Source organism: Besnoitia besnoiti, chromosome II (genome assembly GCF_002563875.1).
Source record: "Besnoitia besnoiti strain Bb-Ger1 chromosome II, whole genome shotgun sequence".
NCBI lineage: Eukaryota > Apicomplexa > Conoidasida > Eucoccidiorida > Sarcocystidae > Besnoitia > Besnoitia besnoiti.
In genome coordinates this window covers 1,657,378-1,682,027 of record NC_042357.1, presented here as the reverse complement: position 1 = coordinate 1,682,027, position 24,650 = coordinate 1,657,378, and the positions used below count along the sequence as shown (strand labels likewise).

The window sequence follows — 24,650 nt, the reverse complement described above, 5'->3', positions numbered from 1 at the left end:
CTCAACCACGGGCTTGTGCGCACGACACCAGTGACAGACCGGGGTATGACCGAATTTCCGCGCTCCAGTCCCTCTCTGTTGCATCCACTAACCCACGTGGAGACACACCAACGGCGTCTGCGTCTGTAGCTCTCATGATCAGCACTCACTCACCGATGCACAGTAGTAGATGTGATGGTTCACACAGACCGCTCCTGGATGAGCATGGCAATGTACCACAGGTGCTTCTGACACTCTCATGTGAGAAGGCTCTGGGGTTCCCTTCTGCGGAGTCCGAAACACACGTAAATAGCTGAACCTGAGAATAAGAGGAACGGGACTGCCTGATGGTGCCGCCAAGAGGAAGCGGACATACACACCTTTAGAATTGGGCACAATACGACCAGCACCCAATTCTAAAGGTGAGTATGTCCGCTTCCTCGTGGCGGCACCATCAGGCAGTCCCGTTCCTCTTATTCCCAGGTTCAGCGTCGATCGCGCCGGTTCCGTCAGCGCTCTCCCAAACCTTCACCTGACGGAACAGACGGCAGGTCTGAGTCGTGAATTTTTGAAACTATCCAAGAAGACAGCATGGAAGGGCCAAGTGGGAAAAAGCTGTGGAGCCGCTACTCGAGAGGTACAGGGGCCGTTGCGGTATGGTGGACGCAGAGGATCAAAGCCGGAATACGCTGCACGGCCTTCTGAAATTGCTCATCTTGCTGTAATAAAGCGCCTTCCATTGTGGCCGCGTATTGCTCCTCAGCGTGGCTGTGTTGCAGAATTCGCCGTCTCGCGGAGTAATGCCTGCACTCCGGAGGGTCACCTGCCGCTTTTGCCCTCCTCTTGCCTTAGTCACCAAACAAGAAGAGGGGTGAGGGGAAAAGGCAGACCCAAAGAGTTTGGCACATGAAGCTCATCATTTGCAAATGGCTATCAACCAACCGGTGCGTGCGTGTGCTTGTGCGTGCAAGCACAAGCAGAGGGCGTGGAGAAAGGGTTCCTCCAGGAACGCCAATTGCCACTTATTGGACGCTGTCAACCGGTAGAGAGAGCGCCCGGATCATTCACAGTATCTGAGAAATGAGGTCACCAACCCGACTGAGATGAGAGAAAATCCAAACCGCCGAAGACGTGGGAGGTGTTGGTGGGTTATATTACCTGCAGCAACCGCCCCAGTTGCTCGGGTGCTGATTCTTTTTTCGCATCACCTTCTCATCCGCGACTTTACCTGCGGCAGAGATGACAAAAGGCAGCAAACCGCGGCATCGGGGGCTGCCGACTTCCCTTCTGTCGATGCCACAAGTCTCGTCGCAGGTCTTTCATCGTCGTGCTTGACACGCACTCCCCAATTTAGCAGGATATCCTAGCTGGGCGCGGTGGCTCCTTTCGATGGCATGCATGTCTTCACCCACCATTCCTACGGGGGCACGCGCTACCTCGTCGGCCCGCTGAGTCACCTCTTCTCCGCTTGTCTTCCGCAAAAATCTGATGGGTTTTCTGCATGCCATATTTCGTGCTCTGCTTTGGCATCTGGGGCGGCTAATCAGCAATCTCTGGAGCAGTGTGACAGTGTGTGCGCAGGTCTCCCGCAGGGTCCTGATGTCCCGCCCCGGGGTACCCAATCCTCTGCCTTCTCCGAGTACCGCGCCCTTTCCCGCGCCCCTCGCTTCTGGTCGATCGATGGCGTACACGTAGGCAGTGTGGTGCGACATCCTGCGAGCTTGCCTGCGTCAGAACGCGCGCCGTATTTCTGCTGTTTCCACAGCGCGGTTTCCGCTCCTGGATCAAGTTGCACGTGCACCCCGACTGTGACCCCCGCTCGTGCGCTAAACGCTCGCGAGCCGGGTGTGTCTGTGGACCTTCTCTCGCCAGGCGAAGCGCTGACTGTGCGTCTTCCCTCATTTTCGATGCCATGGAGGCATCGACAACCAGCGCTTGCCTAGCTTCTTCGTTCTCTGCGGATCCGATCAAAGGGGCTCCTAATTCAGCCGTCGCAGCAGGGCGGTGGCGGGCGCCTCTGCGGGAGTTCAACAAGGTGTGTAGAGTTCCGACTGGGCCCTGTGAGTTGTGCGACGACCCTCTGTCACAGCCACACTTTCCGGTCGATGCCCACTGGACAAAGAGCCTGCATCAGCACTGACGGTGGAGCATGTGACCTAGCATGCGCATCAATCCCCCCGTCCCTCGTTGTACTTTGCCCGCACACCGCCCGAGAGTAAATCCCAGACACCTTCTGCGCCGGTCGCTTTTGAGGTTCCCCCGCTTTCCGCGACCATGGCGCCCCCGACGGGCTCTCCTTCGCTGCCATCGGCCGGCTCCCGCCATATGCAGAGGCGCCGCAGCGTCTTCTGCGGCGCCGGTCTGTCTGTGGATACCGGCAGCGAGGCGGAGCTGCACGAGCTGACGCAGTTCTTTCGTCAAAAACTCGCGATCAAATGCACCGCTCTGTGCACACCCGGCTCTTTCCACGCCAATGCGTGTCCGCAAGACCTCCCTGCGGCCCTCGCGTCTCCCGAGGACTCGGACCGCCTTCTCCGCCTCATGCAGGCTCTTCTGAGTCGCTCACTGGAGGCGCCCGCTGTCCTCTCTCTTCCCGTCACCCGCGAGGAAAATAAAGGCTCTGGGCACTCTACAGCCGCCCCATTCTGCCACGCTGGACTCTCCCCCTCCGCCTTGCATGTCCTCCGCGCCGACGCGCCTGGGGCGAACTAGAGCGGAACTCCAATCCAGAGGAGCCGCGAAGACGAAAAAAATGACAGACTCCTTCTGCAGTGTGCGCAAACCATTCGCATCGTGCTGTCGGCAGCCGGCATATTACCGATTCAAATGTGTGTTTAACAACGCGCCTTGCCCTTACTCGTCCAAGCGCTCTGCTGCCAGAACCGGGAAGTTGCGGTAAGACACCCCAGAGCCGAATCGAGGAGGGAGGAGGGGGGGGCACCACCCATAGTCCATCTCAGCTAAAGGAGACCACACAGTGCACGCCGTTGACTTCGCCAGGATTTCCTGAGCGGCATCCCGCACAGGCGGCACTCCTCCGGTGGCAGGACAGAGTTCGAAAAAAATCCGAAATGGCGTGGCCAGGTCCTTGGCCTCTGTAAGGCCGCGTTGAGCCGTGTCAATCCGCAGGCGCCAGAGTGAACCCTTCGCGTATTGTTGTGTGTTGTGCGTGTGCTGCCTCGGTCGGGCGGTGTATATATTTCGAGGCCGCCTGGTGCGTGACTAACATTTCAAGCGGGTCCTCCGACGACGTCGCGGCGCTGGTTGCCAACGGCTGCCTTGCGCCTCTGTTCGCCCTTGTCTTTTCCTTCCATCCCTCTCATCTCTGGCCCGAGGGACTCCAAGTGTCGGGCGCGGGGCGTCCTCCCCTGCCGCCTGGAGGCCATGAAGAAGAAGAGGTGCTGGAGCAGTTTTTGTGGGCTCTTGGAAACATCGCGGGCAACAGCATACACTTTCGAGACCTTCTCCTGTCGCCCAAGGCCTTATTCCAGCACATTCAGCAACTCCCAAGGTGCCCGTCGTTACAGAGACAGCCTCCACTGCTTCGCCTTCTCCAGCGCTACGGCGAAACTCTCGTACGCCTGCAGCAAAAACTCCACAGCAAAAGCAGTGCCGACCAGAACGCGGAGTGCCCGTCTCCTTCCCTGCAGGAACAGCTCCTCGCTCTTCTGCCTCAGTGCCAAAACATCCAAACCTGGCGCACAGGCATTTGGCTCCTCTCCCACTTGCAGGGGACAACCCCGACCGCAGGTGAGAGAGGCTGCACATGAACCGGGAGGCGCCTGGCTTCGAAAAATCCATCTGTGCGGCCTCCTCAATGAGGAAGAGGGCGTAAGGTGTCCCCGGACTGCGGGACCGAGAGGGGCAGTACTAGGCTGGCCTCTGCATATTGCCGGGCCAGCGCACGTTGGGAAGCAACGCGCCTCAAAAGCGTCCTGCGGGCGGCATGGCGGCTCACCTGAGGCGTCGCTCACGCGGGACGAGCTTGGTGCGCATCGTCCGATAGACCGATGACGGAGTGCTGGCTTTCACTGGCGCCACGTCGTAAGCGTCGCGCCGAGTCCACACTGCGCTTGAGGCCGGATCTCCCAACTTGCCAAGAGAGCAAGGCGCTATCTTTCGCGGTGCAGCCGTCCACATGCCTGAGGCTTTTCCTTTCCCGCACCACCGATTTGCCGCTCTGCTCTGTGGGTTGATCCTCTCTCTGGCCTGCCTTCGCAGCTGCCGCAGCTCCTTCCAGTCGTGCCGCAGCTCCAGCACGCCCTGCTCCATCTGCAGGATGAGGAGACGCTGGCTGACGCACGCTGGGCCCTTGAGGGCCTCGCTGCCCATCCGCGAGGCGCTGCGATGCTTGTCGAGCGGCGCGAGCTCCTCACATCCGTTATTCACATTCTGGCGCAGTGCAGCAAGGAATGCTGCTGCGCCTCGTCGTGCGCCTCGTCGTGCGCCTCGTCACCCAATTTCGCTGGTTTCCCCTCGCACCCTTTTGAGGCTTCTGCGTCTCGCCCTGAACAGGGGAACCGGCCGTCGGCGCGCAGCACCTGCTGCCGAGTCTGCTCAGACTCTTCTGGCGGCTCGGCGCGAGACTCCGAGACAGATTCGCAGCACCAAATGTGCGTGCGGCCTGCTCTGCGCATTGTGGGTCAGGTCGCAACGGGCAGCGTGCGGCAGACGCAGCTCCTTCTGGACTGCTGGGTCACAGGGTCTGACCAGCCTGATGCGCGCGGCGAGGCCGCGAGCAGCGGTGCGCACCAGAGCTTGAGCCGGGAGCCTTCCTCCTTGCTGCTTCACATTTTGCGAGTCTTGCTGTGCCACGACTGGAAGGCAGTCCGGAAGGACTGCGGATGGTGCATTAGCAACATCGCCGTAGGGCCGCTTCATCAGCTCCAGCAGCTGCTGCGCGTGAGAACTCTCGAGGCGGTGCTGGTGCAGCTCGCCACGTGTGAAGAGGAGGAAGAGGAAGTGCGGCGCGAGCTTCTTTGGGTAGTTGTGAATGCCTGTCCACGGCTGCTCGGGCCATTTTTCTTCGTCTGCTCGAGTTTGGCGCCGTTCGCCAGGTGTGTGAGATGCTCCGAGTCACTGCACGGACGGCTGACCCGAAGGCTGCTGCGGCGGCGGCTGATGCGGTGGCTTGCATTCTCGAAAAGGCCGCGCCGGAAATGCCCCCGCGAGCGCAGACATTGAGTGCACACAGCGAGCCGCCTCCTGTGCTTATCCTAGAGGCGCCGCCCCTCTCTGTGGAGCGCCTGCGAGGAATTCGTGGGCGAATGGAGAGGCCGATGGCAGGCTGGGGCCGAGCCAGGTCAGTCAGCGTGCAGGCGCCAGCTGCAGATGCTGTAGTGGAGAGAACCGAGGGAACGGGCACGCTTGCACCAGCGCATGCCATCATCCGTTGCTGCTCTCTAGCGCCTCGCTTCTCGAAGAAGACTGCCCCATGCTGATGCAGCTCCTCCTCGAGCAGCTTCAGCAACAGAGCGGCCTGTGCCCTGAGGTCGCTGCGCGAATTGGGCGGACCGGCGAGGCCCTCCTTGCAGTCGCCGCCGTCGTCAGTCGACAGCAGTCGCTCGTTCAGCAGCTGTTGCACCAGTGCCACCAGTACCATGCGCATGTTGTCACGGACCATTTACTGAGAGAAAATGTGCCAAAAAGGTCTCACGAAGGCCGGGCGCGACTCATTCCTCGAGAAGACCTCCAGGACCGTCTCTCAGTGGGAGTGAAGGAAGCAGCAGCGGCTCAGACCCTGATCTCTACCCGCGTGGGGGGTGAGCCCGGCGATGGTCAGCAATCTGTTTTTTCCTTTATTGACGGGAAGCGGCTTTGCAGCAGACGACCAGCGTCTCAGTTTCCTTGAAACTGAGTCCTTCGCCGATTCTGGTGCTGCGTGTCCTGAGGCCTACAGAGACAGTAAAAAAAGGCCTGAGGCGGGATCGGGGCGCGTCACCAGGTCGCCGGCCGCTTACGAATTATTTCCCCACTTGCCGCCGGATCGCAGGCACCTGAGACGGGCGCGCCGAGTTGTTTATTTGGGATGTTTGCGTGCGCATGTGGTACGCTCATGCAGAGTTGCGTAGTCAAGAACGATCCCCGCGATGTGTACTTTCGTCAGCATCCAAACAGAGGTCGCCTGCCTGCGAAACGTCTACAGCCGCTTTCAGGACGTGGGAGTTTTGCCTCTTTTTTCTCGTTCCCATGCCTCCGGCGGCAGCTGGAAAAAGATGCGTGTTCGCCGCGAGTGCGCCGGAGTGCCGTTTGGTGCCTACTGTACGAGAGCACGTGTAAGGAGAGATTAAGCGTCTGTTGAAGGCGGGAGGGCTGGTGGCGCACGGAGCCTCTGTCTGCGCAACACCAGTAGTGACCCTTACGCCGCATGGGGAGAAAGTCGGCTTCAATCAGCATGAGAGAGGCCGCATTTATTGCCGCTGCCACCAGGATCAAGGCGTGTCCTGCCGGTATCGCGAGAGCTACGGCTACGTGGGGATGATTACGACGGTTAACTGTACCCGTCACTGAATCTGCTTACCCTGCCATCGATCAGCAGACAACGTATTTTTCATCCTCCACAACTCCCCTGCTGGGTGCCGCTGTAGTTCGGAAGCTGTTCATCTCTTGCTTTCTGCCCACACGACCCAGATCTAAAAGCCAGCGGGAAAGGTGCCCAGAAAATACTGGGCACGAGTGCCTGCAAGGGCTTACAGGTCCTGCCTTTTCAACTCCTAAAGCAGAACGCGACATGCGCCCATATCTGTACCATACTGACACGAGGCTCCGCTCCAGTGGAGGACCCCCCACGTACGGCCATACTAGCGCTTCAGACTCGCGTGACCCCTATTTGTAGTATCTCCGAAGCAGGGGCACAGAACAGAACATCTTTTGTTGTATGTAGACGGACCACACGCAGCCCCGGAAAGCTTGAAAAGCTGCACATACAAGCACCCAGCTCCGTCCTGTCGTGACTCCTCGAGAGGCCGCCACTGACACCCTGGCATTTGGTACAGCCACGCGAGAAGATCATGGAGCGCTACCGAGATACACCTGAAATGAAACTGACCCAAAGGTCTGAGTTAAGATGGTGCCTCTTTGCCGGTTCGCCACCCGAACGAGGTCACCTGCACCGGGTTTCACATGTAAAGCTAGTCTGTGGATGCGGTTCGCGAGCGTGACCGGCTCAACTGTCGTCTACCACGAGGTATTTTTCCTTGTGTGGCAAGGTGACTTGCCGGTGCCGGCGCGGTGCCGAGACAAGTGAATCATCCGCCAAAGCTCAATTCTGCCGTAGGCACTTTGTGTTTCTCAAGAAATGTGTCGAGATAGCTGCACAAATGTCACTCCTTACGCCAGAACTCGATGTGCCGTCAGCGTCGCCACCTCCGGCACTTGGCGGCGGTCTGCCCTCCTTCTCCTGCGCGCGTCTAGCGCAGTAAAAGGCGCTCTCGTTTCGCTAAAAACATTAGCCAGAAACTGTCTTGCACCTCAGCACCGCAGCCACCCAGGGGCGCCGACGACTGCGGCTCGCCCGCTGTCTTCCTCCACACGCAGAGGTCGCGGTGCGTGTCTTCGCGCCACATCGCTAGCTGCAGCTGTTGCGTTCCAACCGCAGGGGCGCGTCACCGCCGCACAGGGCGACGAGTCCAGACAGAACTGCGGCCTGCCGCTCTGTCAGATGACATCTTTTTTCTCTCTCACAACCGTTTCTTTCATCGCAGCCTTTTTCCTAATCGTCTTCTTTGGGCCACTCTCCAGGAGGTTCCTGGAGACTAGCTTTCGATTTCTGCTACGCGCGCGAGGCCTGTCGACCTTTTCTGCAGCGGCCACAATGACTGGAAAGACACGTGTTCGATTTGCCCTCGCCGCCCTTGCGGTGACCGCAGTCGCGAGTGTCCTCCAGTCCGAGGCCATCACAACAGGCCCCCGGGCCGTGAAATCTGGCACAAGACTCGTTGGAGCCGCCGCCAGACGCGTCTTAGACACGGCAGCACGCCAAGCGCGGCCTGCGACAGCTGCCGGGAGGCTCGGAACACCGGCAGGCAGCACCCCACCTGGGGCCGTCAGCCCACCAGTCTGGGCATCTGAAAAAGTACCGCAACGTGAGTCGCTTGCCTCCCGCGTGTCAAGTCTCGCGGGAGGAACTTCACAGCAACATTTTGTGAACCCGGAAGGAGGCGACACCGGAGGTGAGGACGATACCGGGCTTGTCGACCAAAACGAGGCTGGTGATCCGTCTCGTGGACCGGGGGGTCCCAAGGACATCAATGCTGCTCTCGCGGGCACTCCAGCGGGTATGTATGCCGGATCCAACTCCAATCTGACTCCCGAAGAAAAACGGGGTCTCTTGAAGTTCGAGCAGAAGTACAGCAGAGTCCGTAAACAGGCGTTAATGGCTGGTCAACATCTTAACAATGACAGGGACTCTCGAGGCCGGCTGAGGAGAGGAGCGGTAGGGAGAGCCGTTAAATACGCCAACGACAACTACACGGATTAGACCGGACACTAGTTGAGGCGCCTGAAGCACTCGTTTCGCCGTGCGAGAGCATATTGTACAGTCCCGTGCGTGCTGTACGAAATATCGTCAGCAACCCGAATGAGCATCTGTTTTTCGAATTAAGTGTCCTGTAACTCTACGCGGGTCGCAGTGTGATCTTCGAACTCGGTCTTCTGCTGGGATGCCCACTACCCGCGTTTCTTAGCGCGAGAATGCGGTCAAACTGTATATCCCACGACACTCACAGGCAGACCCATTTGCCTCCTGCTTCTGCATTTCATTAGCCAGCCTGTGTTGGCTTCACCTTCCAGCTCGAAAATCATTTTTGCCTTTATTATTGCGTTCGCCTCTTTCTCACCTGTCGTGTGACGGCAGCATGGCTTCGTTGGCTGTTGACTACAACCCTAAAGCCTAAACTGAGGCATCCTCCACGACTTAGCGTATCAAATACACGTTGGCACTAGTATGCAGTAACGAAGCGCGCTGGCAGGATTTGTGCACGGTCGGGAGCCGGTGTGACGGAATTAGAAGAGAAATCGACAGAGGGTGCCCAGGAGCGATACATCTAGGTTGCAAGACATCGCAGGATTGCACTAGAGAAGAGTCCCCATACTAACGGTTTTTTGGGGGCGGCTTGGTTATATTTGGTGCGTTACTACGATGAAGCTTCGTGAACGAAGCATTTGTGTTCTACCCGCGTGGAGCATATATGCGTATGTGGCTCGCCTATATAGTGGAAGCAGCGCGTCAAGGTAAGGATGAGTGACGGAGTGGTGCTAGACGGCTTGAGCATTCACCAGCATCCTGGCAGCTTATACGCCCGATTATCGACAGAGTTTTCGTTGCGTCGTGGTTCGTAAGCAGCTCGTACTGTTGGTTCGCTGGAACACTCCTGGATCTTTCGACCCGAGCAACTTGCATAGCGGTGCGCAGGTTGGTAGTCAAGGGGTAGGAGGACGCTCTTGCTTTTAGGACTCTGTCCTAGACAGAGTCTTATCAGCCCGTGTGCATCTCGCTTCCCGCGTGGAGTGACCAGAAGCGACGGGCAGGCGGGGGCGGGGTGGGACGGCGCCCGCCAGAGAAGGGACGTGATCGAGATGTCCTCCCCTAGATGGTGCGTCGAATGTGAGTCGTATTTTCGTCTATGCTGCACTCGTCCTGCAGCGGCATTTTAAAGTGCGCCTGGGACGCCTTAGTGGGAGACCGGTGACCACGTGCTCTCCTTGCGTGTCTGTCGGTCAAGATAAAATGCTGCTGATTGGCGCCCAAGTGAAGCAGCTTGGGGAGGAATGTGTGTTTTCCGCTTTTTGACAAGCCAGTCTTCGCCAAAGGACGAGCGTTGGGTGGGCAACTTGCCGTTTGCCTCATTCGAGTCGGTACTCTTCACGGAGGGCGATGTGCGACGGGTGTGTGGCACGGCAGCGGCGTTGGTGTTGCGCTCTGCCTCCGCTGGAAGAGGGATGTGTGTTTGTCGTTCGTGAAGGCGTGTCTCTAAACATGCGAACCTGTTTTCATGTAGAAATAGAGTCCTCGAGGCACACTATCAGGCCGGCTGCACCCGTGGAGGGAGGAAGGGCCGGTGCAAAGCACCCATCTAGAGAATCTGGTAAACGCAGAGTCGGCTTACCACTTCTGTGGTTTTCAGTTTTCATCGACTTCAATACGCGCTGCCACACTGCGTGCCTATTTCATATCGCCGGTACGCGCCGCGGTTTTCTGCCTCGGATGAAACGCAGCTAGCGACGACATTGACACGTGCTTTGCGCGACTGAAGGACGAGGGGGGCGGCCTGCTGCGATACTGCAAGGAAAAAGCATGAACACCGTATTTTTACGTCGGTCTCCAACGACTCGCTGTTTTTCATCTTCTTCCAAGGAGCACCACTTTTCGTGTCTTTAGCATTTCTTTTTTCGCGCGTGTCTGCCTGTGTGCATTTTCGGGATGTTCGACGCGTACAGCATGTGATGCCAATTCTGCACTCGCGCGTCCTCGACCCACTGCTCTAGGGAAGAAAGCAGCCCAAAAAAGCCGGTGTCTCCCTTTCTTTTTTCGCCACGTTTTCAGGGGCTTTGTAGTTCTCGTAATGCTTTCCTGAAGGATCGCGTTTTTTCGCGTCGCGTGCCGGAGGCGGTCGCAGTGTCCGCGCGGATCCTCCAGCCAAGGGTAGAACAAGCAGAAAAACAGGCCCTTTCTGCGCTTGCCGCACAGGGATAAAGCTTTGATGTTGTCCGTGACTTTCTTTCCAAGTTCGTCTCTTCTGCATGCTGCGTCGGTCATACGCCTACGCATTCGTGTTCCTTTTGTAGCTGCAGTGCTGGCGTCTGAAGCGTAGTGGGTGCTTCTTCTGCACGTCCGCAGAGGTTTGACGACCCGTTTCCGCTCCTTGCTGTTCTTTTCTCTATTCTTCTTTATCCTCCTGTGTATATACACCTGGTGTCTTCCGAGTTTGAGTTTTTGTTGACCGCTTTTTTGTTGTGTTCATGATCTGTCGCTCTTCAGTCCTGTCTCTGCCAGCTTGCATCCATATGTAGCTTCCCCCGGGAGCCCCCCGGTTTCTTCTTCTCGGCTGTCCCTCCGTGAGCGGCTTGTGTTTCTCTTTGCTCCTGTTTTTGTCTCGGCTAGAGAATGGCGCCGACCAAACAGCGTGTGGGCGCCCTCGATGTGCGCGCCGTGGTGGCGTCTGTGAGGCCGTTGATTTTAGGCCTGCGCGTCGCGAACGTTTACGACTTCTCGACTGGAGGGGGCGCTCGCGGAGCCGGAAGCAGCAGCTACATTTTGAAGTTCGCGGGCCGCGACTCGAAAGTCTTTCTGTTCATTCACGCGGGCTTCCGCATGTATACCACAGAGTGGAAGAAGGACAAGGGCGCCCTGCCTTCGCCGTTCTGCATGCGCCTCCGCAAGGCACTGCGAACCAAGAAGTTGGAGGATATCCAGCAACACGGCGCGGACCGCGTAGTCACGCTGACTTTCGGCAGGGGGGAAAGCACACTTCATCTCGTTGTCGAGCTGTATGTCGCAGGCAACATCATTCTCACGGACCACGAAAACCTCATTCTCGCGGTGCTGAGGAGCCACACGCTCACCCCGTCTGCGGCTCCTGCAGCTGCGGCCACAGAGAGGTCGGGGACTAAGGGAGAGGGAAAGGGAGGTGAGCGCGAGCAGGAGACGCAGCCCCACCGGATCGCCGTGAGAGAGTACTACCGAGTCGTTCCCCCGGAGATGTCTCTCTTGCGTGACGGGCTCCGCCCCGTCGATCTGACTGTCGAGACTGTCAAGAGACAGCTGCAGGCCGTGTTGGAGGAGATCGCGGCGCAGGAGAAAAGGAGCGAAAAACCTCAAAAGGCCGCGCACATCACTTGGGCGCAGGCTGTGGGCCGCCTGGCGCCCTTTGTCAACCCCGCGCTCGCTCTCCATGGCCTTCTCGTCGCGACAGAAGGGGACGAAGGCGCCAAAAAGCGCGCGCTCACGCTGGAAGGAGTCGAACAAGCCGCTCCTGTGCTCCATCGAGCCGTCATCGAGTGCCTCCGGACAGTAAGAGATCTGCTCTTCAATGTCTGCTCCACACACGAATGTCGCTTTTTGCCCGATTGCAGACCGATGCTGGATATGGGTTTACGAAATCCTGGCGCACGCACATACCACCCAGCGTGCGTCCCGCAGCAGAAGCAGGTTGTGGCTATCGACTTAGCAGCCTCTTAAAATAAAAACGCTTAAGCAGTTCCGCAGGAATGCTCCCTGCAGATTTCCAAGGGAGAGAGCGTTTGCAGGGGAATCGAAGGAAAGGAGGAGCCCGTAGTTGTTTTAGAGTCACGTGACACGAGGGCAAAGGGCCCCCGCCAAAAAAGCGCGGGGGCCCTTTGCCAGGGGGGGGGGGGGGGGGGGGGGGGGGGGGGGGGAGGTGAAATGCTTTCCTTTCCGCCCCCTTGGTCTTCTTTCATGGGCAGCTGTTCTTTTAGTGGGCGCGGGGAGTTGAGGCACGGGCGCAACGAAGGCAGGCAGACGGCGCTTGCTGTTGTGAGCCGCAGTGAGGCGCCCTCGGCTTGCGGTTAGCCTCTTCGTTCTGCGTGTGTGACCCGTCGTTGCACCCGTGCTGTCTGTCTTTTCCAGCTTCGCTCTGTGAGCTCGTCTGAAGACTTCCTTGGCGTCGGTTCGCTCCCCGTCGAGGTGTCTAGCCAGGCGCTGGCGACGCTGCCCGTAGAGGGGTACATCCTCGCTACGCGTCGGGCGCCCTCGAAGGCAGCGGGGGACGACAAAGCCGCTCCCTCCTCGGCGCTGCTCTACGACTACGATGACTTCGCGCCCGCCATCCTGCGGCAGTTCAGCGGCTTGCCAATCCTCCCCTCTCTGCAGGACATTCAGCGCGAGCGCGAACAACGCGCGCAGGCCGCCGTGCACCGCCAGGAGGCGGAGGCGCAGGCGCTTGAGACCTCGAAGCGCCCAGAAAAAACCCAGGAAGAAGAGGAGAGAGAGAGCAGGAGGGAGGACGAGGAGGAACCGGAAGCGAGCGAGAAGCGCGCGGAAGATGTTGCGGGTTTGGCCGCCGCGATCGCCGCCGCGCATGGCGACGTGGCCCCCGGCGCGCGAGTGCTGCTGCATTTTCGGGACGTGAACGCATGCGTGGATGAGTACTTCAGCAGCGTGGACGTGCAGAAGGGCGAGCGGGCGGAGGCGGCCGCGCGGCAGGAGGCGCTCAGCCGCGTCGAGAAGATCAAGAGCGACCAGGAGCAGCGCATCCAGCAGCTTGAAGAAGAGGCCGCACACCTGCTGCAACAGGCGTCGGCCGTGGAGGACAACGTGCTGCTTGTGGAGCAAATCATTCAGCTCCTACGCGCCGCGCTCGCGACGGGCGTCGACTGGGAGGAGCTCGCCAGACAGATGAAGCAGCAGGCGAAGGAGGGTCACCCGCTCGCGGTCCACGTCCATGATCTGAAGCTGGAGAAGCAACGCGCCCTCCTGCTGCTCGAGGCCCGGCCGTTCCCCGTCGACGCCGGAGCCGAGGAAGCGCCGGGCGACGGCGCAGAGGCGGAGAAGCCGGGGGCGGCGGCTTCGGGTCACTACGACGAGACCCTGGAGACGGTAGTGGTTCCGGTGGACATTACGCTGTCGGCGCACGGGAACGCGCAGCTGCTGCACTCGCAGGTGAAGCAGATCAGGGCGAAGATCCACAAGACGGCAGTCGCGACGGAGAGCGCGCTGGCGGCGGCGGATCGCAAGGCACAGCACGCGATCGCGCTGCAGGACCTACAGGTCCTGCAGGCGCAGCAGCAGCTGCAGAAAGTGCGGAAGCCGTTCTGGTTCGAAAAGTTTCACTGGTTTGTCTCCAGCGACCGCTACCTGGTGCTCGCCGGCCGCGATGCTCAGCAGAACGAAATCCTTTTCAGGCGCTACCTGCGCCCGCAGGACGTCTATGTCCACGCCGACGTCCACGGGGCAGCCACTTGCATCATCAAAAACCCAAACAAAGACAAAGGCGAAGACAAGGCCGACCCTCTCGAGCCGCCCGTGCCCGTCTCCACGCTGCAGCAGTGCGGAGAATTCGCCGTCTGCCGAAGCAGCGCCTGGAGCACCAAAAGCCCCGTCGCCGCCTGGTGGGTATACGGCCGCCAAGTCTCCAAGTCTGCCCCCACTGGGCTCTACCTCAGGTACGCGAGTGTTCTGCAATCTCGAGACAGCAGAAAGCCCTGCACTGTCTCCTCTTCGCGGAGCGACAGCCTAGCCGCAGCCCTGTGCATGTGTCTGACACTCGAACACGTGCAAGGCTGCAGGGGGAGGGCGGAGAACGGAGAACGGAGGGCGGAGAGCGGAGGGCGGAGGAGTCGCGCCGAAACGGCGATGCCGCCGTGACGCACAGACTGACTCAGCTTGGGAGGGGAGACGCTGTGATCTAACTCTCTGTGGGGCGCAGGTGCCAAGAACGAGGCAGAGACCATTGAACAGAGGGGCGGGCCTAGACGTGGCGGCCTCGTGAGTGTAGAACTCACCAAGTTTAGATACTTACTCGGCCTGCATAGAGAAGAGGGGAGGCCTTTTGGAGCTGCTTTCGGCATGGCGAGGACTCGAGACGCCTCGTCGAGAGAGAGCGGCTGTCACTGTACGCGGGAACGTTCGCTGCAGCGTGGCGCCTGCTGAGGGCCTTCCTGTGCCGCCTGCGCTCGCGCCTCGCTGTGTGCGTGATGCGTTTTCAACGTCCTTCGTTTTTTTTGCAGCACCGGTTCGTTCATGATTCGCGGGCGCCGCAACTTTATTCAGATTCACCGCCTCGAGATGGGGTTCGGCCTCCTGTTTCGGCTGGCGGATGAAGCCTCCGTGGCGCGCCACGTGGCGCTTCGCAAGCGCTTCCTGCAGGAGGCGCAGGAAGACGCGCAGACTGCCTCCTCGCCGGCGCCGGCGACGCCGGCTGGGGTGGAGGTCGCTGCGGCGGGCGAAGACGAGGCGGGCAAGAAGAAGAAGTGCGCGTTCGCCGCTGAGACGGAGGAGGGGGGGACTGCCGAGAGGCGGCTCACGCGTATCGGCTTCCTCGAGCCAGCAGAGCGCGCCGACACGATACTGGGCGGCGGCGGAGGCGAAGAAGAGGGGCGCCTCGTGCTGCCTAGAAGAAAGGCGCGCAAACCTACGGGGTTCCTACGAAACGGAGACATCCAGCAGCGAGCGGTGAGTGTCGACTTTTTTTTTTCAAAAACAGGGCGCTGGACTGCGGAGGGACGCGAGGCGCGCCTCGACCGAGATGCGTCGAGACTGCTGAGACTGCGTGCACTCGACCGGCTCCCAGCGGCGAGCGGACTGGCGCACATGCCAGGGAGTGATCGAAGCCTTGAGGCAGAAAACGCAGCAGGGTGAAAGAAAACAGGGCAGGGTAAAACGATTCGCGCTTCAGACGACAGATCTGCGAAAGTGTGGGAAAGACGACGATCCACTCGAGTGGCAGTAACCACGAAATTCTTTAGCACTGGAAGCGGTGCAGATCCACACGCGAGGACTGCATCCTTCGGGGGGGTGGCAAGCGACGTAGATCTGCAGCTTGACTCGGATTGCACGAGGAGAAAGGAGGACGCTGGACATTCCTCCGGTCTGCAGGGGGGACTCCCACGAGGGATGCAGCCGAGCGGCCTCCAGGCGTTAGTGCGCCACGCCGTGTCGGGGGGCAGGATCTGCGCTAAGAAGGAAGATCGGTGGGAGCGTTTTGGGAGCTTGAGGCGCGCAAGGACAGGGCCGCGGCAGTTCTTTTCGAAAAAGAAATTGGATTCCCGTGCGTTGGCGTGCGCTTTTCCTCTTTGCTTCAGGGCCTGGAGGCGCTGAGGGAAGTGATTGATTCACGTCGCGCGTCAGACATCGAAGGGTCGACTGCAGGCTTGCCGCGAAAGAGCAAGGAGGAGTTGCTTGCGCAGCTGGAGCAGCAAGAGGAGCGCCAACGCCACCTGGAGGAGCAACTGAATCAAGTCAAACAGCAGCTCGAGGAGCAGCTGCGCGAGGCGTCGCGAAGTCCCTCGCTGGGCGCCGTAGGTCGCAGATCAAACAAATACGCTGTCGTGGAGTGCGGGGGGGGGGGGGGGGGGGGGGGGGGGCTTGTCAGGTTCCTTGTATCTAGTTAGCTCACTGCGTACTTCGGATCAGACCAAAAGAGTGCGGGGGGGGATAAGAGTTGCAGCCAGCAGCTGCCGAGCCAGCAGGTGGGCGCGCGGAACATGAGTTGAGTGCCTGCGGCTTCCTCAGCGGCGACGCGCACCTCTTTCAAAGCCCATTGCGAGAAGGAAATAAGAGTCCGCGGAGCCTTTGGGGGGTCTGAAGGGGATCGCGCGGGTCGGCTTTGGCACTTTTTCGGGTTCGCTATGTGTCGCCTTTTTTTCTCGCGTGCATGTGAGGCTTTCAGGTTGCGCCGGGCTTTCTTTCGTGTCGGGTAGACTCGGCGTCGCTAATGGCGCGCCTTCACCTTCTTGATTTCGTATGGTCTCTTTGCTGCAGCACGAGGGCAGCGCATTCCGACGTCGCGGCCGGGACTCGCGCGGCAGCGTGGAGTTTTCGCGGGCGACGATCGAGGAGGACGAAGCGAACGCGAGCCGAGACACGCCCGCCGGGCGGCGCATTCGCAAGCGCCACCCCACGGGGCACCTCAGCGCGAAGGCCATCGCAGAGCTGCGAGGTAGGAGAGTGCCTCTAGAGACCAGGCTGCCTCGACGAGTCGAGCAAGCGCAAAGAGGCAGGAGGACGTGCCTAGCTTACGAGAGAGAGAGGCTGCGCGGCGCGACACACGCAGAAGGGGAGGCTGCCTGCGCGGCGTTGCGCAGGTCTATTCTCACGGGGAAGACGGGGGGGGGGGGGGGGACAGGCAAGGGAAGGGAGGGAGTGCCCGCTGCGGCCTCTAGGCGCCGCTCCTGGGCCTGGAGCCCCGAGGCGGAGACAGAGGAAGAAGCCGCGGATGGAAATTTCTCCCCTGCAGGGCTCGTCTCGTCTGCACATCTGCCCTCGCGCAGGCGAGGCCTGTCCCTCGATATGCGTCGCGTGGCGGATTGGAGGAAGGGGCGATTCTTTCTTCGCTAGCTCCTTTTTCTGTCCCCAGGGTATGTGTGACGCGCGTGACGTGGCCGCTGCGTGCGCGCGTGTGTCTCGCAGGCGAAGCAGCTGCAGCCGAGATTGAAGAGATGAAGCAGGCGACTCTGGAGGAGCAGGCGCAGCTAGTCGCGGCGGAGAGACAGCGTTTGGCGCGGCGCGTCAGCTCGTCGTCTTCTTCTCTGGCGAGCGCCCCGTGTGCAGAGAGCCTGCGGCCGCTGCAGCAGGAGCTGCTGCATCGGCAGTACAGCGCAGAGACGCACCAGCTGCTGATGCTGGAGAAGCTGCGAGAAGTTGCGCTGCAGCACGGGGCGGAGGAGGTCATGGCGCGCGCGGAGAGCGAGAGCCGCAGCCGGCGGAGCTCCTCGAAGCTCTCCAAGGCCGGCGACGACTGCCACGTCACGTTCTCGCCCGACCCGCCGAAAGTCGTGGAAAAAACGATAACTGCGCTGCACGTCGAGTTCGATGGCCTCCCCCCCGAAGTAATCCCGCGCCACGACGATCCCGCGGGTCCCCTCCTCGTGCAGATCGAAGAGGAGATGCGCGCCGAACTCGAGGATGACGCAGACCGCGATACCCCGCCAGCCCTGCGCGTCGACCGCGGCAACGATGACGACGAGGCGGTTCGGCCTCACACGCCTCTCCGCAGACGCCTGACCGGATTCGTCCACAACTGGCGAGCGGCTTCAGACGAAGACGACGAGATACTCGCCACGCTACGATCCGCCCGCCGCCGAAGCAGCGAGGATGCCTCTGGAGAAGGTGAGGCGCAGAGACAGCCGCGAGGCCGCTGGGTCTCAAATGGGAAGGGGAGGGGAGAAGAGGGGGCAGCTAGGGGCTGCAGTCCCCTCAGCGAGCTGCGGACGGCCAGTCGGGAGCCGGGAAGGGGCTCCTGCGGAGAGAGGCAAGCAGAGGCGGTCGCTTTGGGCGCGTGCGTCTCCGTGCCTGCGAGAGGGGGGCCTGATGGCCTTTCCTCCGTGTCTCTGTGAGATCCACCGGCGTCTGGAGTCTGCTGCCAGTCTGCGTGTCTGTCAGTGCGTCGCCGACTGCCGCGCTTCGCTCGGTTGCATCGCGTTGATTCCTGCGCTGTGGCGTTTTTTCTTGTGCAGAGGGCGGACCTCCCTCGCGCCGGTCGTCGCCGGAGTTGTCGCCGGCGGAGCCGCTGGACTCGCGGCCGCCATCGCTGCTGCTGACGCGTCCGGGCGAGGCGGAGACAGCAGCGGTGATTGACCTCTGCGCGTCGGGGATCCGCACGCCTGTCTCGACGGCGGAGGCTGACGCGAAGGGTTCGCCGCGTGCGAAGCGCGGGCCTAAAGACCGCGAGAGCTTTGCCGTCAGCAGCCGCTCGGGTTCGAGCCTCGGCGGCGAAGGAGGCGCACGAACCAAGCGACAGGAGAGCTGGCGCAGGAGTCCCTCGGCCTACAGCGAGCGCTCCATCGTCTCCACGCATAGCCTCACCTCGCTCGGAAGCCGCTTCAGCCGACGCGTGAGCGTCGACGAAGGCCCGCCGCCCGACGGTAAGCAAGCGGCAGAGATGGGGATGGAGGAGGCCCCAAGCGCAGAAGAAAAAGAGGCGTGGATGCTGTTAGAGTCGTCTCCCATGCGTGCGCATCTGCGTGAGGCGTACACGGCTCTCGGTGCCTCTGAATTCCTCTCGCATCACGAAGACTCAAGACAGGCAGCCTGGAGTCGCACCCGACGCCCTCCGTCGCTGCGTCGCGAGAAGAAGAAAGGGTGAGACGCGAGACACAGAAATCTTGAAGACGCGCCTCCCTAACGACCCATGTCTGCCGATGTCTGTGTTCCCTTGTTCTGCAGGCTTCACCGAGGAAACCCTCCCTACGCCGCGCGAGCTCCTCTCCCACAGCAGCGTGGATCTCCAACAAAGCGGCGTCGACGATGAAGGCGACTCCGGCGACGAAAGAGAAATCCACATCATCGTAAGTCAGTCCTCGCAAGCGTCGTCATGGACGATGCGTAAACCCGACACGCATGCACTCGTGCGCACGCCGTGGTGTTGCACGTATACGCATATATATACATGTAATATATACCTGCGTGAACCGCTGAGCACCACCATTACATGTAAATATACGCCCATTTTTTTCATTAATTGTGTCGATCGATGCAGGTGCGGCGGCTGTCGATAAAACAAGAGAAAGAGCTTGTGCGTTGCCGCAGCGCAGACCACGGTCCGACGCCCAAGGGCTTCAGCTCAGCCGATGTCCCTTCTGCGAAAGAGCTCCTCACGCTGCAGCAGTACCTCTCAGACAAGCTCGCGTCTCCAGGTGAGGCAGTTGCTCAGCCTTGAAAAGACTCTCCATGCAAGCACACCGTGCGAGTGTGCTTGCATGGAGAGGTCGGGCAGGTCCACCATGCGTCCCTGTACTCTCTATATGCCGGTATGTACTCAGCGGCCTCTAGCCCTGTGTGCGCATCTGCAAATCTCCGCGTGCGGGTCACCGCGCCTTCCTAATCGCGACCACGTGCTGCGCGCAAGAGAGGATCCGAATCCACTCCAGAAAATCTTGAAAAAAGGGCTTCGGTATGATTGCTGATTTTGCAGGTTTTACTAATGTTTTTGGGCAATTTTAAGGTTAACTTTCGGCATTTTCTGCTCTGCATGTGACTGGAGAGATGACGAATTTTCTGTGTCCAGACCAACTTCACTCCGAGGACGACGGGACGACGTCAGCGGGCACGCGGAGGAGCCGACGCGCAGTGAGCGAAGGCAGCGTGCCGCTGTTTGCCGAGGAGCCACGAGCGCGAAGGACGGAGGGAAGAAGCAAAGAGGACGAAGAAGTCTTCCTCGACGCCTGCACCGGCGAGGCAGCTACGGAGACGGAGGAGGACGCCAAGGGGGAGGAGGAAGAAGAGACGTCGCAGTCTGAGGACGAAGATGACACTTCTGAGGAAGAAGGCACCGACGACGCCGTGAAGGAAGAACCCAGCAAGGGGGAGGAAGAAGAGGAAGAAGAAGAGAGCGGCGAAAAGGAAGAAGAAGAGAGAGAAGAGGAAGAAGAGGCGACTGGAGAAGGCGTCGTGCAGAAGAAGAGAGTGTCCGCAGCTGAAAGGCGACGGATGAAGAAAAAGCGCGAGCTCGAAGAGGGAGAGGACAAGCAGAAGGACGAGGGAGAGGGAAAGAAAAACAAGCCTAAGGGGCCCCGCATGCAACCCGTCCCCCGAGGAAAGAGAGGAAAACTCGCCAAAATGAAGAAAAAGTACCCCGACCAAGACGAAGAAGAAAGGAAATTCAAAATGTCACTCATCGGCGCTGAAGAGGTAAGGGCCCCTCCGCGAACGATGCGCACGTTTCTTTGGAATTCTGGAGTAGCTCGCGGCGCACACGCGTCCTTGGGCATTCTTGCACGTGCGTCTCCTTCGTCGGGCATGCATGCCGAACCACACTACAGTATGCACAATAATATACACGAATCTATGTATATGTGTATGTACGTGTGGAGTAATATCTTTCCGTTTGTGGGTGTGCATACACCTGGTCTAGTACGCTTTTTCGTTCGTGGATGATGTTTTGTTTTGATATATATCTCTCTTGATGAAATGCCTTTCCTTCGTGTTCGCCTTCTTTTCTTTCAGATCAAGACGGGTGGCAAGGAATCGGCGCCGCCTGCAGGGGGGGTGGATGCGAGCCCCTCGGCTCCGAAGAAGACTCCCGGGCGGAAAGCCGCCCAGCTGCGCGAAGAGCGACGCGAACTGAAGGAAATCTTTGACGAGGAAGACCCCGGCGTCGACGAGAAGCTCGCGGTGCGTGGGTAGCTTTGGTTGTCGCCCACAAACCCTCGCCGACATACATGTATATATATACTATAAAGAAAGCTATGTGTACATATCTCTATATATGCATATTGATACAGATACATTTATCTGAATATACGTACATTTTGTGCGACGGGCTTGCAGCAGACACCGTTGGCGGCGCGGCAAGAGAGTTGAGTTTCTTCTTCGCTGGAGCATTCGCTCTCTTGGTCACCCATACTCGCCCACGTGTTTCTGTAATGACGCCGTAGTGGATTGCTGGCGATTAATTTTTGCCAAAGGACGTTTGTCTGGCATGCAGCGTCCTGATTCGTGTGCGCGAGAGACGAGGCCCAAACCGCGGGGCTGTGAACAGGCATTGACACAGTTTGTTTCAGCCCTTCATTTCGTGAGCGAGAGATGGCGCAGAGGTTTTATCTTTTCACTTCCCGACGCCTTCTGTGTTCTCAGGAACAATGCAGCCAAATCGACCTCCTGACGGCCGCGCCGCTCCCTGAGGACGCGCTGCTCTGCGCCGTGCCCGTGACCGCGCCTTACTCTGCGATGAGCGTAAGCCCCACACCTCAATGAAAGAACTCCACGCTTCAAACAAAGGAGCTGCAGACTTCAAAGAACGAAAGAATCTCACACCCCGAAGAACGAAGCCGCAAGCTTCATCCTTTTGCATGTCGCACTCGTGTGCGAGTCCAGGCTAGCGCCCGTTGGGTTGGTACTGTCGCGCGCTCGTTTTCTCGACGCGCGCATATGTTTCTTTACGTGCTCAGATTTCCGCTTAGGCCTGCGTGTACCTGAACCCCTGCGCCGGTAGTCTTGTCAGTTTGCTTGCGCTAAGAGTTTTCTAGCGCCCGTTCTGTGTCGGAGCCCGCGAATACGCGTGCATGATTCTGCGTGAGTTTGAATGCTTGCTTGTAGAAATACAAGTTCAAGGCGAAGCTCGTCCCGGGCACGATGAAGAAGGGCAAGGCAGGACAGGCCGTGCTGAAGCACTTCATGCAGCAAGTCGAAGACAGCCACCAGAAACAACTCATCAAAGCTGTCACGGTAGGCGAGATGCCAGAACAAAGTCGTAAACACGCTTCGCACGAATCTTTGGAGGTGACTGGGCTCCGTGGCTTGCTCAGTGTTTGTAGGTGGTGCGAGCGTGCGGCACACGACTTGTGGCGACGCCGATTGCGAAAAAAGCATTGCTTGCGCGACGCTGCATGCGCTGGCGCGTGTGCATGCGCCACGGCGACCTGCGCATGCGGCCTGGTTTCCCTCGTGTCCGTAGGATTATTGTGCTGCCGCCTGAGGGTTTCTCTACGCGAATATGCAGCCGCCTGTGTGTATATCGCCGCGATGGATGCCTTTTCCAACGCGCGGGTAGATAAAAGTCCAAGGTCAACGTTTTGATGGCCTACATCAATGTGTGAGGCGTTCTGACGCAGCGCCTGCAGAACTCAGGCCTGGGCAGTCTTTTGCACAGCATTTTTTGATCTTCTGTCTTCAGCTCGCGGAAGTGGCTCTCTGTATGATCAGCGACGTGCGCATCAGCATCCCGGGCATGCAGAAGAAGCTGACGACTGCGAAACGTCAGAAGGCCGCGCAGAAAAAAGCATCTTTCGCGGATGAGTAGAAGCTGCTGCTGTTTTGGAAGGCGGCATTCTCCCCGTTTTCCTCCGTTATGCCTCGCCTGCGCGTCACTCAAGAGAGCGAGAAAGCGAGCGAGGCGCAGACGCATCGCGCTTGTGTGCACGCGATTTACTACGGAGGTGAAGCCCTATGACACACGGGAAGGGCCGCAGCAGCTGCTTCCTGTGAGTTTCAGGGATAGAGGCTTCTCGCGGCTCCCGCTTTTTCTTTTTTTTTGTGCACTGGAAGGGTCGTGGTATTTGCTGGGTACAGAGGAGGGCGCCAGAGAAGCTTCATCCTGCAGCCCGGCCGCTCCTGCTCACGGAGATGCTGCACCAAGCAACTGCAGACTGAAGAGGAGCCTGAGAGAAGTCAGTGAAGAAATGGGCGGGAAGAGAAGAACGTTCATGCCTGTCGTGCACGCGTTCGTGTGTAGAGGTGCTGTTGGGCACGTGCCAGTTGCTGGCCTGATGGCCGCGGAGGGTTGACGCCCGTCGACTGCACAGAGCAAGAAAGAAGCGTTTGTACCGAGTTCCAATGGACAACGTGATTTCAAGGTGTTGAAGTGCTTGAAAACAACTCCCTGCGTGTCGTGGCGTGGATGCAGGCGACTAGACAGCAGTGAACAACCTTGTGTGCAGCCGTCCGGGACGCGAACACGTCGAGTGTCTGTACACCTCGAGCGACGTAGAGAAACGATGCGTATGTGAAAGAAGACCGAGCAGCAGCCAGCGTTTTTGGCAACTGCGTCGGAGCGCCGCGGATTCATGCTGACAATGTTCGCGCGTCCCGGCAGCTCGGTCGCGTACCTGGCACTTGTGTTTTCACGCGTACAAATTTCGTCGGGGCTATCATATCAGCGTGAGGGGTGTATGTACACCCGAGGTGATTGCGTGAGGGGTGTACGTACATCCGAGGTGCGTACGTCAGGGGTGGCTTCCCACCTGCCTGCGCCAGGCGAAAATGGAAGCACCACCAGTTTTTCTCGCTACAATGATGTATTTGCCCCATTGGTGTTCCATCAGGCGTATACACATGTGCATTCGCGTAACCTGCTCCAGTGTAGGCGTGTGCTCATGCATCCGCCGAGTGACGCTAGAAGTCAACGCAGTTTCATCTATTTTTGCAGTTTGATTACGACTTCTTGCCGGTGTTCCGGGCGACTCCGCGGACACATACCTCCTCCTGCGAATGCGTTGCCGCAGGTTTCCGGCTCTGTTGCTTTTCATGTTGCGCGGCTGGTCGTCCGCCTTGACTGGAGAGTAGAAAGGACCCGTCTCTGTGCGGCATTGCCAGGCGGGTTCCTTCCGATTGAGGCGACGTAATACCGCAAGAAGTGTGTCGTGATCTCTCAATTTGGACCTCAGGCTACATCGCTTACCGACTCCTGCATGCCTATTTCATGAGGCTTCATGGTGGAGGATTCTTAAGCCCCAAACCGAGGGCACACGCGAGCGACATATGCACGGGACGCACATACGCATCCGTAGCATAAGCTTGTGTATTTAATCGTGTATTTCGGACACGTCAACGTCCCGTGTGGCTTATTCGTGATGCGAATTGCCGATGCATCGCTTTTTTTGGGGCCTCGATAGAGTTTCGCTTGCCTACTGCATTTTCTTGGCTGTTCGGGTGCCGCCATGTGGCCCTCGCATGCGACGAAAGAGACGGCGGCCTTGACAGTGAGGGAAAGTTTGATATGCGCAGCTCGGACACGAGCTTCGACGCAGCGAGATGCAATCATAACAGTGCAAAGTTTACTGGTGTTCATTGCTTCGTGAGCGTTTTCGCTCGTTTTCCGTGTCCCTAAATCGTTTCGTGGTCAGCTGTGAGGCAGAGCGTGCACCCTGCGTCGCATGTGTCGTCTTCGCTGTCGTGCGGAGAAGGAAAGAAGCACGAAAAGACCCCTGTCTTCTCTCCGCACACGCATGACAAATGAGGAAATCACAGTGTGCTCTTCAAGCGCGAAACTCATTCTGTGAAAACCGCTCCAAGACGGATCGGAGAGAACAATCTTCGGCGAATCCAATGAATTATTTACACTCAGCGCGACGAGACTCCCGCGGACTCTGAGGAAAGCTCCAGTCTCGGCAGCGTACCTCTTAAGAATGAGGATAGCACGCTCCTGCCTGCAGGGGAGTGGAAAATAACATGCACGCCGCCTGTGGGCTGCTACAGTGCGCGGACCCAGACGCTGACAAACTTCAGAAGGGGAGATGTGACGCGCCGCACGCCATTCTTAGGAAAGTAAATTTATGCC

The 24,650-nt window shown here is 59.2% G+C and overlaps 4 protein-coding genes across 4 annotated transcripts; all 4 read left to right on the top strand.

Moving 5' to 3' along the window:
• Positions 1 to 2,253: 2,253 nt before the first annotated feature.
• BESB_035920 (Armadillo/beta-catenin family repeat-containing protein) lies at positions 2,254 to 2,691 on the top strand (the record flags this gene model as incomplete). Its single annotated transcript, XM_029362178.1, has 1 exon — positions 2,254 to 2,691. One exon carries the CDS (start codon positions 2,254 to 2,256, stop codon positions 2,689 to 2,691), a length of 438 nt encoding a protein of 145 aa, XP_029221143.1.
• A 359-nt stretch (positions 2,692 to 3,050) lies between these two features.
• On the top strand, positions 3,051 to 5,830 carry BESB_035910 (Armadillo/beta-catenin family repeat-containing protein; the record flags this gene model as incomplete). The annotated part of the gene is made up of 5 exons (XM_029362177.1): positions 3,051 to 3,076; positions 3,215 to 3,729; positions 4,220 to 4,941; positions 5,037 to 5,281; positions 5,386 to 5,830. The coding sequence occupies 5 exons, from the start codon at positions 3,051 to 3,053 to the stop codon at positions 5,828 to 5,830; spliced, it is 1,953 nt and encodes a 650-aa protein (XP_029221142.1).
• A 1,962-nt stretch (positions 5,831 to 7,792) lies between these two features.
• On the top strand, positions 7,793 to 8,458 carry BESB_035900 (uncharacterized protein; the record flags this gene model as incomplete). Its single annotated transcript, XM_029362176.1, has 1 exon — positions 7,793 to 8,458. One exon carries the CDS (start codon positions 7,793 to 7,795, stop codon positions 8,456 to 8,458), a length of 666 nt encoding a protein of 221 aa, XP_029221141.1.
• A 2,625-nt stretch (positions 8,459 to 11,083) lies between these two features.
• BESB_035890 (signal peptidase) lies at positions 11,084 to 22,394 on the top strand (the record flags this gene model as incomplete). The annotated part of the gene is made up of 14 exons (XM_029362175.1): positions 11,084 to 11,989; positions 12,566 to 14,100; positions 14,665 to 15,109; positions 15,739 to 15,954; positions 16,418 to 16,595; positions 17,066 to 17,764; positions 18,112 to 18,519; positions 18,821 to 18,942; positions 19,134 to 19,290; positions 19,662 to 20,284; positions 20,600 to 20,767; positions 21,230 to 21,328; positions 21,692 to 21,820; positions 22,269 to 22,394. The coding sequence occupies 14 exons, from the start codon at positions 11,084 to 11,086 to the stop codon at positions 22,392 to 22,394; spliced, it is 5,811 nt and encodes a 1,936-aa protein (XP_029221140.1).
• Positions 22,395 to 24,650: the final 2,256 nt, after the last annotated feature.